We start from the raw sequence: 12,438 nt of genomic DNA, 5'->3' as shown, positions 1-12,438 counted from the left end.
TCATCTCTTCCTGCTAGCAAGCAAACTTCATGCCCTGTCAGCAAAGAAACCATTTTTACAATTATTTGTCTTAAACACTGATATCCTACAGCGATAGTCACTCTATAAATACTTTACATCATGGGTTCTCAGTGAGGGGGTTATGAACATGTCCACGGGGATCAACAGGAAACTCTGCCTTAGATAGATTTTTGCCACAGCTACTTGGAGGTTAATAGGTATACATTAAAACTTACTGAAAAATATAAAAATTTTGAACCTCTTAAAATGTAGCTTTAGTCTTCTTCTATTCTACTGATCAACGATTCTTATTTCATTTCAGTGGGTGATATGCCTTGTTACTATTAGCTTAAGCTAGTAACTTAATTTTGCTTGGTTTCATTTAGATTTGTAACCCATTGACAGATCATTGTGAGATCATGTAGTCATCTGGATTTAATTTGAGAGAAGTTGGAGATTAGCTAATAAAAAAGTTTAAAAAAACCCTTAGTGGGCAAAGCCAGTATTATCCAGATCTATCCAAGTTCACAGACTTTAATTAACAGTTTGAAATTTGTAATATTGTTTGAATTTTAGCTGGGTGTGAATTAACACTGGATTAAGAGAGGCTAGACAAAAGGACATGAGTTGTGTCACAGAAACTTATTAAATGTGATGCAAATTCAACAGATGAATTCCAGCAAATAGGTGCATGGTCTGAATTAATTTTTAAACTCCACCACTCTCATACACTCAGGGAACTTTAATGCCTCACATTGACAGGCACAGTACATTGCTAATTTCATTTCATTACAGTCTGCCCTTGTTGCCAAGAAAGCCAATGGCATTTTGGGATGTATAAGTAGGGGCATCACCAGCAGATCGAGGGACGTGATCGTTCCCCTCTATTCAACATCGGTGAGACCTCATCTGTGTCCAGTTTTGGGCCCCACACTACAAGAAGGTTGTGGAAAAATTGGAAAGAGTCCAGCGGAGGGCAACAAAAATGATTAGGGGACTGGAACACATGACTTATGAGGAGAGGCTGAGGGAACTGGGGATGTTTAGTCTACAGAAGAGAAGAATGAGGGGGGATTTGATAGCTGCTTTCAACTACCTGAAAGGGGGTTCCAAAGAGGATGGCTCTAAACTGTTCTCAGTGATAGCAGATGACAGAACAAGGAGTAATGGTCTCAAGTTGCAGTGGGGGAGATTTAGGTTGGATATTAGGAAAAACTTTTTCACTAGGAGGGTGGTGAAACACTAGAATGTGTTACCTAGGGAGGTGGTGGAATCTCCTTCCCTAGAAGTTTTTAGGGTCAGGCTTGACAAAGCCCTGGCTGGGATGATTTAGTCGGGGATCGGTCCTGCTTTGAGCAGGGGGTTGGACTAGATGACCTCCTGAGGTCCCTTCCAACCCTGATATTCTATGATTCTATGATTCACAAGCTTAAAAATTTCAATACATTTTAACGTATGAATCTATTAGATTTTTAAAAGTGTAGGTAATATCAGGGTATCCCACAACTAAAAATGATAATTTCTCTCAACTGGGATTTCAAATAATTAATCTAGCTAGAAGCATGATGTTTTTATTAATGAAATCCATTTTATAGACTTCCCATACAAATTTTGTTGTATTATTATACATAGTAATGCCTGTTACCAAGCAAGATTTTCTTTTACTGTTAATATGGCTTTCGTTTGTGACTTAGCAAAAAGCACAGGATTTCCTGACTTCGGAAACGTTACTGACTCAGGGGACTGAGAATGGGATAATTTCACCCCTGGATTGCTGATTCAAATCCAGTTTGGATTGTTAACAACTGTTCCAAATAAATAGATGCCCATGTGAAAAAAATCACCACTATAATAAACATTCATTAGTTGTTGATAGTCTCAGCAGAGAGACCAAGGATTCACTGGGCTTGGACACTGAGCAGTCTTTTCACTCCATACAGCTGGTACATGATCTTTTCTCTAGAGTTTTTCTCTAGCCTTTTCTCTAGAGTTTCTCTAGAGTTGTTAGTCAAGCACCTTTCACTTTATCATCAGCAACATTTGTATCGTACCCTGCCCTGGTCAGCTTACAGTTTAGGTCAGGCATGACATACAAATAAGGGTAATGGGCATTAATGGGATGGGACCATTAACAGGTCAGGGTCACATATATAAGATCACACAATAACTTAGATTAGTCATGCATAGTTCCTTAAAACATTTTGTTTGAACTTCATCCCTATCATCAATTCTCACCAAACTCATCCACTTCTAAATAATGCTGCAGCACTAAACTCACAAGTACTGTTAAACAAGCATGTAAACATGCACAAACATATTAAAAAACTGGGATAAATGAAAGAGGAAATATTAGCTGCAAGTTTGGTAGTAAAAATGCTGTATTTCTGGCCTTACAGCAACATCCACAAAGTGGTACAAGTGGGCTAGAATTGCATCTTTCTTTTTTCACATACTTCTAAATTTGTGAAACTTAAGATTCCTATTCTACTCCTTTCTGTTTTTCTTTACCTCCCAGGGGATAGCAGTGTGTCCAGTTTATTTAGGTTTAAAAAATAATTTTGAAATAGTACAAACATTTGTAGGAGCCTTGATAGTGCAGATAAGTAAAAAGACAAAGATTCTCAAAATATTTTGATGACATAGAAGATAAAGCTATCTTTTTTTTTTCAACTGAGTGTAAAAGAAAGCTCCGTTAGACTAGTATATAGTAGAGATGGGCCAAGGAAACCAAAACCAGATATGATTAGAATCTGTTTCCATTTTACCCAAACTACCAAAGTTCAAGAACATCCAATAAAAGGTTCCAGTTTGGGCTTATTTCTAGTGCTGGGATGACTGTTTTACTTTTTAAAAAAAGAACAGGAGACTAGAGACTAACAAATTTAGTAGAGCATAACCTTTCGTGGGCTACAGCCCACTTCGTCGGATACGTAGAATGGAACATATAGTTAGAAGATATATATATATACATACAGAGAAGGTGGAAGTTGCCATACAAACTGTAAGAGGCTAATTAGCTAAGATGAGCTATTATCAGCAGGAGAAAAAAAATTTGTAGTGATAATCAAGATCATTGAGGTTCCATTTCAGCGAGTAGCTGTGGATATTCTGGGTCATTTTCCGAAAAAGACACCCAGAGGAAAGCAGTACATACTGACTTTCATGGATTTTGCCACCCGATGGCCAGAAGCAGTAACTCTAAGCAACACCAGGGCTAAAAGAGTGCCGGGCACTAACAGACATTTTTGCCAGGGTATGTTGGCACTCTGACATCCTCACAGATGCAGGAACTAATTTCCTGGCAGGAACTATGGAAAGCCTTTGGGAAGCTCATGGGGTAAATCACTTGATTGCCACCCCTTATCATCATCAAACAAATGGCCTGGTGGAGAAGTTTAATGGAACTTTGGGGGCCATGATACATAAACTCGTAAATGAGCACTCCAATGATTGGGACCTAGTGTTGCAGCAGTTGCTCTTTGCCTACAGAGCTGTACCACATCCCAGTTTAGGGTTTTCACCATTTGAACTTGTATATGGCTGCGAGGTTAAGGGGCCATTACAGTTGGTGAAGCAGCAATGGGAGCGGTTTACACCTTCTCCAGGAACTACATTCTGGACTTTGTAACCAACCTACAAACCACCCTCCGTGCCTCTTTAGCCCTTGCTAAAGAAAACCTAAAAGATGCTCAAAAAGAGCAAAAAGCCTGGTATGATAAACATGCTAGAGAGTGGTCCTTCAAAGTAGGGGACCAAGTCATGGTCTTAAAGGCGCTCCAGGCCCATAAAATGGAAACGTCGTGGGAAGGGCCATTCACTGTCCAAGAGAGCCTGGGAGCTGTTAATTATCTCATGGCATTTCCCACCTCCAACCAAAAGCCTAAGGTGTACCATACTCTAAAGCCCTTTTATTCCAGATAATTAAAGGTTTGTCAGTTTACAGCCCAGGGAGGAGATGACGCTGAGTGGCCTGAAGGTGTCTACTATGAAGGGAAAAGTGATGGTGGTGTGGAAGAGGTGAAACTCTCCATGACCCTTGGGTGTATGTAGTGACAGCGGATCAAGGATCTGTGCACTAGCTACGCGCCAACGTTCTCAGCCACCCCAGGACTGGCTGAACGGGCATACCACTCCATTGACACAGGTAATGCTCACCCAATTAGAGCTCACCCAACCTTACCAGGTGTCTCCTCACGCTAAAACTGCTATGGAACAGGAGATCCAGGATATGCTACAGATGGGGGTATGAATTTAATGTGCTCTCTTTCGGGCTGCAGAATGCACCCGCCACCTTCCAAAAACTTGTAGCTGGTCTCCTAGCAGGATTGGGAGAATATGCAGTCGCCTACCATGATAATGTGGCCATATTTTCGGATTCCTGGGCAGAACACCTGGACATCTACAAAAAGTCTTCGAGTGCATAAGCAAGGCAGGACTAACTGCTAAGGCTAAGAAGTGTCAAATAGGCCTCAACAGAGTGACTTACCTGGGACACCAGGTGGGTCAAGAAACTATCAACCTCCTACAGGCCAAAGTGGATGCTATCCAAAAGTGGCCTGTCCCAAAGTCAAAGAAACAGGTCCAATCCTTCTTAGGCTTGGCGGGATATTACAGGCGATTTGTACCACAATACAGCCAAATCGCCGCCCCACTGACAGACCTAACCAAAAAGAAACAGCCAAATGCAGTTCAGTGGACTGAAGAGTGTCAGAAGGCCTTTAACCAGCTTAAAGCAACACTCATGTCTGACCCTGTGCTAAGGGCCCCAGACTTTGACAAACCATTCCTAGTAACCACAGATGTGTCTGAGCATGGTGTGGGAGCACTCTTAATGCAGGAAGGATCGACTCAAGAGTTCATAGTATCATAGAATCATAGAATATCAGGGTTGGAAGGGACCTCAGGAGGTCATCTAGTCCAACCCCCTGCTCAAAAGCAGGACCCATCCCCAATTAAATCATCCCAGCCAGGGCTTTGTCAAGCCTGACCTTAAAAACTTCTAAGGAAGGAGATTCCACCACCATCCTGTCGTGTTTCTCAGAAAGAAGCTGTCTGAGAGGGAAAGCCACTGGTCAATCAGTGAAAAGAAATGTTACGCCATTGTCTACACTCTGAAAAAGCTACACCCATACATTTGGGGATGGTGTTTCCACCTGCAAACCGACCGTGCTGCGCTACAGTGGCTTCATACTGCCAAGGGAAATAACAAAAAACTTATTTGATGGAGTTTAACTCTCCAAGATTTTGATTTCGACATACAACACATTTCAGGAGCTTCTAACAAAGTGGCTGATGCACTTTCCTGGGAAAGTTTCCCAGAATCAAATAGTCCTTAAGATGTGGAAAATATTGTTAGTCTTTATACAGTTAGTAGTATATTTAGAGATGTATGTGTCTTATTAACTCTCTTTTCTCCTAGAGCTCCAGGAAGAAATCACAGCCAGTATTTCACCCTATTTGTGATTTGGGGGGCATGTCATAAATATAAAGGGAAGGGTAACCACCTTTCTGCGTACAGTGCTATAAAATCCCTCCTGGCCAGAGGCAAAATCCTTTCACCTGTAAAGGGTTAAGAAGCTAAGGTAACCCCTCTGGCACCTGACCCAAAATGGCCAATGAGGGGACAAGATTCTTTCAAATCTGGATGGGGGGACAAAGGGTTTGGTCTGTCTGTGTGATGCTTTTGCCGGGAACAGATCAGGCATGTAAGCCTTACAACTCCTGTAAAGTTAGTAAGTAATCTACCTAGAAAATGTGTTAGATTTTCTTTTGTTTAATGGCTTGTAAAATAAACTATGCTGGAGGGAATGTAAATTCCTGGTTTTGTGTCTTAAGGTTTTGCCTAGAGGGATTCTCTATGTTTTGAATCTGATTACCCTGTAAAGTATTTACCATCCTGATTTTACAGAGGTGATTCTTTTACCTTTTCTTTAAATAAAATTCTTCTTTTAAGAACCTGATTGATTTTTCATTGTTCTTAAGATCTAAGGGTTTGGGTCTGTGTTCACCTGTACCAATTGATGAGGCTTATTATCAAGCCTTCCCCTGGAAAGGGGGTGTAGGGCTTGGGGAGGATATTTTGGGGGAAGACGTCTCCAAGTGGTCTCTTTCCCTGTTCTTTGTTTAAAACGCTTGGTGGTGACAGCATACTGTTCAAGGACAAGGCAAAGATTGTGCCTTGGGGAAGTTTTTAACCTAAGCTGGTAAGAATAAGCTTAGGGGGTCTTTCATGCAGGTCCCCACATCAGTACCCTAGAGTTCAGAGTGGGGAAGGAACCTTGACACACCCTATGACAGCAGGTCAAATAGTTGTAGATGCAATTCATTTGTCTTTCCTGATACTCATTCTTGCTATCGCTTTACTCTTTTCAGACATACGTTTTATGTTTTCTTGCCATTGTGTTACATTTCTTCATGGCACAGAATGAGCATGGCTGAAATTTTCCATGACTAGAGGCAGAGATCAGATGATTTGGTTCATGCCAGGAAAGAACGATGAGATCACAGTGTTGCTGCTAAGTGTTTGGGGGTGGGTAAAATGCTGCTTTCTCTAATATGTATATTAAACAGGATGCTGCACATTACATCAGTTGCCAGTGACCACATTTCTGGACCCACCTCACTCTATAGAACTCCTCACTTTGTCTCAGGCAATCATTTATACAGCTCAGCAGAATTTCTGTTTTTTACCTTCAAATCTTACCAGAGGAATATACAGCAGAGCCAGTAGTGTAGAAATATGTCATACTATCTTGGAAATTATTCCACACTGGAGCAGCTGCTGAAACAAGCTTTGCAAGGTGTCTCTGACATCACTTGCAACCACACAGCCGCCCCAACTGTAAAGGTAGTGCAATCTAGTGTTTACATATTCAGACATTTTAGTCTGCAAATTATTGCAGGTTTGGATGGCATGCAGCTGTTTCCTGAGAACCTTTGTCTCTGTTCTTCATTTCCACCCACACATTTGCAAATACACAGTTTTCAACATGCTTCACAGCTTCAGGTTGGCTCCTTGTGCAGGAAAAAAGAGAAGATGGGAAAACAGGCCAAAGTGGATGCTATCCAAAAGTGGCCTGTCCCAAAGTCAAGTGGCCTGTTTCTTATCCCCAGTTAATATCCTCTCTTCCAGATCAAGAATAGAGTGCCTCATGCAGTATCCTGAGATGATGGAAAGGGCCCCCCCACCGACCCGCATGAGTTTGGCATTCTTAAAGAAAGTTTTCAGTAGGGAATGCCTTTGTGCGAGAGCCAGCGCTTCAAGTATCATCCAAACTAGTGCTGTTTTTTTTCATATAATACAAAGCAGAAAATCCTTTCCCCCCTTTTATAGCTGATGTTGAGTTTGATTAAGGGATACGTTCAACCCCTTAGTTCTTCTTTGAATGGCCTCTGCATATTCTCACATGTGGAATCAAGGTCCTTGAGACATGGGTTCCAGTATCTTCTGGGGTGCAGTGTCTGTCTTGGGCTGCCCATCCCCAATGGTATCAAAGGGGGAGCTGCCCCAAATGCTTTTCAGTTCCTGCCATTAATTTAGGGATTCCTAACCTAAAACTCAGAAGAAGTGGGAAATCTGGATGTGGAGTTTGGATTCCAGTTGCAAGGAACAGTTCTATCCCTTTACCAAATAACATTATTGCTTTCACTTCCCTGAATCAGGCTTCTGCATTCACCTGGCACAGTGGTTTGTAAATTGGGTTCAAATTCACATCTCTTTTAAGACTCTTCTGCACCTTAATATGCTTTTTTCTTTAGCCCAGGCTTCGTCAGCCTTTTTTAACCTGGCACAGGCAATGATGATATAAAGCTAAATTTTGTAAGGTGAATAATGACACAAAGAAGTCCAGAAAATATCACCTTGGTCATCTTTCTCTTCTGAATAGTAAAGAGAATGGTGCAATTCCTCAAGGAGTCAGTGGACAATATAGATTAGTTGGCAGTATTTAGAGCTGTTTCAGAGTAGCAGCCGTGTTAGTCTGTATTCGCAAAAAGAAAAGGAATACTTGTGGCACCTTAGAGACTAACCAATTTATTTGAGCATAAGCTTTCGTGAGCTACAGCTCACTTCATTGGTGAGCTGTAGCTCACGAAAGCTTATGCTCAAATAAATTGGTTAGTCTCTTAAGGTGCCACAAGTATTTAGAGCTATTTGTCCAACAAATTCACACAAGTAACACTGTCACATTAACCAGAAACAATCTAACTACTTGAGGTGGGAACAATATCAACTGTTCCCTCTTAACCCCTCTATCTTAGAAAATAAAAAAATAATAAAAAAATAAAATTGGAAATTTAGCAGCAGATGCATAGCATGAATGCAGTCAGGATGTCTCTTGTAAACCTCAGGCAATTAATACAAGGTTAGTCAGTCACTTGCCTTATCTGTCAAACAAGTAATCTGAAACAGAGCAATGGTCTCACCCAATACAGTGTAATCAAATACTATGCACTGGGGTTTCCATAGTTTCAACCTATTTAATTCAGCTCAAAATCTGCAGACTAGGTAACCTCCAAAAAATCTGATTGGGACATGTTCCCAGTGGATGCCTTTTTGTTTAGTTGGCATGGCTACTTCACATAGACCCTCTTTCCAGACTTCTTATCCATAGAATATAATCTAGGAAGAACAGAAGCCCTATAAACAACACCCTTTAAACCTCAGTACTCTCTCACATGCTGACAACTCAACATTATATCTTAAGCTTGCTTTCCTTCAAATACCGTTTGTCCCAGTTCAAGCAGACTGTCACTAATACCAAAGTATGAACAGTGAGACCATGGAAAATTTAGGCTAACCATAGTACGAAACCTGCCTTTCTTATCATTTCTTTTCTATCTAAAATTCATCATCTTGTATGGAAGTTACTATGTGGTATGAGGAGAAAAATATGAACTTTAAATAATGTAAACCTGCATTTTTCTCTTTATTTATACATTTTAAATACATTACAAGAAGACAAAGGTAAGATCTTAGTAACGTGTAATAAATCTGTATTCTTGATTCTTTGTTAGGTGCCAATTTAGGCATAAACAATGCTAATTAGCATATGATTATCTTTATATAAAGGATTTCCATGAGGAATATGTAATATTGATACAAACAGGAAATAATGTAAGTGTGGTAATATGTGACACAGTCATTTTGTACTGGTTGTACTATACCAGTGGTCACCAACCAGCCGATCACGATCGACTGGTCGAACCTAGAGGATCTCCCAGTTGATCGCGATCTCTGGTGGTGTAGTGTGGCTGCCACTAAGGCAGACTCCCTGCCTACCCCGGGCCACGCCACTCTTGGAAGTGGCCAGTGCAGCCCCGCAGCCAGGAGGGACTTGGGGTAGGCAGGGAAAGCTGCGGGGGCAGTGCTTGCAGAGAGGGGCAGTGCGTGGAGCCACGTGCCCCACGCCCCTCCCCAGGGGCTGCAGGGGCTTGTTGGCCCCTTCCGGGAGTGGTGTGGGGCCAGGATATGCTGGGAGTCTGCCTTAGCAGCAGCCACACTCAGCCTCGCTGCGCCAACCGGAAGCCGCCGGAGATACGTGTTGCCCGGCAGCAGGCTGCACCCCAGTCCTGAGCCCCCTCCTGCACCCCAAGCCCCACTGCCTCCCAGAGCCAGCACCCCAAACCCCCTCCTGCACCCCAGCCCTGAGCCCCCTCCCAGAGTGAGCACCCTGTACCCCCTCCAGCACCCCAACCCCCTACCCCAGGCTCAGCCCAGAGCCCCTCCCACACTGCAAACCCCTCAGCCCCAGCCCAGAGTCCACACCCCCTCCTGAGCCTCAACCCCCTACCCCAGCCCAGTGAAAGTGAGTGAAGGCGGGGAGGGCGAGCGACTGGGGGGGAGAGGGATAGAGTGAGTGAGGCGGGGCCTCGGGGAAGGGGCGGGGCCTCAGGGAAGGGGTCAGAAAGATCTTGGGTTGCCCTTAGATTCAAAAAGTGATCTTGGGCATAAAAAGGTTAGAGACCACTGTACTATACTGATGGATGAATTATAGTTTCTGCAATAGCTACAGACAACTATATCCAAATTCATATATAAGACATTATCAATCTGTGAAGTATCTAAAGTAGGATTTATGAAAGCTAGAGATCCAGCTGTATTCAGTGTCATCTTATTGAAATGTAATTATATAAATACTTAAATGAAGTGCATACACTACTAGAAAATAATATTTCCTTTTAGTGTTTTACTGAGCGGATAAAGCAGCTTTGTGGTATCACAAATAGTATCACAAGTGTTGTAGTATCACAATTAGATTCACTACGCTTTTAATACCAAATATGGCTTGCTCATTTTTTCCCCTACCATTAAAGTTTAACAAGTAATAGTCTTATTTCTTTAAACTAGAAAAAGTATTTAATTGCATTTAATTAAAATAGGATAATTATTTAAATCCAGACTCTGTGAATTACTGCACTTTAATCTAGAAAATGACACTTACTATTTGCTTCTGCTTCTGCATAAATTATATATGTTACCTGTTTTAAGAATCTCAGACAAGCAACCAAGCATGCCTGTCTATCTACATCTATATATGAATGTAGTGAGTACTATTTCTAATGAAGATATAGAAAACTAATTTTCACTTCAGAGTTTTAGGGCATTTTATCTGTCTACCCTCTCTGTAATTTTTAATGTATCGCAGTTTCATGGCTGTTGCTTTGTATCTCACGTGCAACTTTATTTTTCAATTCTGTGAAGGAGTTGAGGGTGCAGTTTGTGTGAATGATTCTGTAGAAAAAGGGCCTGATTCCACAATAGGACTGCTCAGTTGAACAGGGCTTACTCGTGTAACTAAGGGTTTCAAGGGCAGGTCTTAAAGATGTATTATAAAGGGAGGAGCTCACTACTCATTGTTCGTAGTATCCTTTACTTTAAAGTCAGTACACATCACTGGATTAATGTCAAAAGTAGATAATGGCAGGTACAAAAAGTTTATGGAATTACCAGATTTTTTTCTAAAAGATAACAGGTTTCAGTACAGGAAAGCAGTATAAATGTACTTGATGACAAAACTTTAATCTCCTTTCTCTCTTTCTTTAATCCACAACAGGTGCTTTTCCAGCAAGAGCTTTGTATGCCCGAAAAGACTTACTTCAGAGACCTACACATGTTGCCACCAAAACTTTCCAAGCCTTACGTATATTTGTGAATGATGAGCTCCGCGAACTCTATGTAGGGTTGAAGATAGCTGAGAAGTTTCTGAAACCTGGAGGTCGACTTGTAGCCCTTTCTTTTCATTCGCTAGAGGATCGTATCATCAAACGATTCCTTCAAGGAATAGATGTTTCAGAAAAGTCCAACCTTAACATAAGACAGAAGATAAGACAAGGACAAAAATATTACTCAGAACAAGATGTGGAAGAATTCTCTAGTGAAAAATCCAACTCAAGGTGGACATCTATACAGAAAAAAGTGCTTACTCCCCACGCTGCAGATGTTCAAGAGAACCCAAGAGGAAGGTCTGCCAAACTAAGAGCTGCTATCAAACTGTGAAATAAAGTAAAATAGTCTGATTTTCTCTTTATATTAAATATACTTTTGTAAATTTTCATCTTTCAAACTGTACAGAGATGGTCAAATTGAAAAATAAAAGGAAAGAAAAAAATTGATATCTTAGGAAAGAGTCTTGACTTCTGTCTTCAGTCTTCAATTTTAATTAAGCTGTGGAATTGAAACATGGAGCATCACATGGTAAAGCAAGTCTAAACCAATGGGCATAACTAATATTAATTTCTTTAGAAAAACAGTTCTTGAAACACAAGGCTCAGATGTCTATAATAGCAACCCTTGTATGTACAACTTAAACATATAGGGCTTTATGCACCTATTTATCCACAGCATAAACTCCCATTGAACTATTCCAACTTCAGTCCCACAATTGATCATGTTGTGCCTTATTGTTTTAACATATACATTCTTTAAAACAGCTAAAATTTGAAGTCTATTTAAAACTTCTTGTATGAGAAACATCATAGATTGAAAATTAATATTGGCTCCTTTTACATCTGTTAAACAATTTATTTTTTAAAAATTGATATAAAAAGTAGCTTAGGTTTCATCTGCTTTAACTTCTCCCTCCCTTTACAAAAGAAAAAAGAAAAAGAAGTGTTCTCTGATTTGGACAATCAAAATGTGTGGCAGAATTTCACTTCTGATGAATCAGTAACTTGTCTGACTAGAGGAGGAAACATGATTTCTGTCTCTGAATTTGAATGGTTATTACACTAGCTTGTAAAAGAAAACTGATTTTAAAACTTCAGACCTAATTCTGATCTCACCAATTTTATACTAGTGTAAGCCCAGTGACATCAGCAGACTTATTCCTGATTCAGAGCTGAGCAAAATTCCTTTGGTAACATTACACTGATATTGGCAAATTTCTCATAAATACCTGGAGATATGACATTGAATATGCAAATCACTGATATGAAGTC

General features: G+C 40.8%; 1 protein-coding gene across 1 annotated transcript in view; it reads left to right on the top strand.

Annotated features, from left to right (window-relative positions):
• The window catches only part of METTL15 (methyltransferase 15, mitochondrial 12S rRNA N4-cytidine), a 190,812-nt gene extending 179,207 nt beyond the window's left edge, over window positions 1-11,605 (top strand). Inside the window, exon 6 of the mRNA XM_084631212.1 lies at window positions 11,055-11,605. Within this exon, the coding sequence (XP_084487338.1) occupies window positions 11,055-11,497 (443 nt within the window). The 3' untranslated portion in view covers window positions 11,498-11,605. The remainder of the gene's footprint in view (window positions 1-11,054) is intronic.
• Window positions 11,606-12,438: the final 833 nt, after the last annotated feature.

Source organism: Lepidochelys olivacea (assembly GCF_965140295.1).
Source record: "Lepidochelys olivacea isolate rLepOli2 genome assembly, chromosome: 6".
Classification (NCBI taxonomy): domain Eukaryota; kingdom Metazoa; phylum Chordata; order Testudines; family Cheloniidae; genus Lepidochelys; species Lepidochelys olivacea.
The sequence above is the reverse complement of the archived record's forward strand: the minus strand, read 5'-3'. Positions and strand labels throughout refer to the sequence as shown.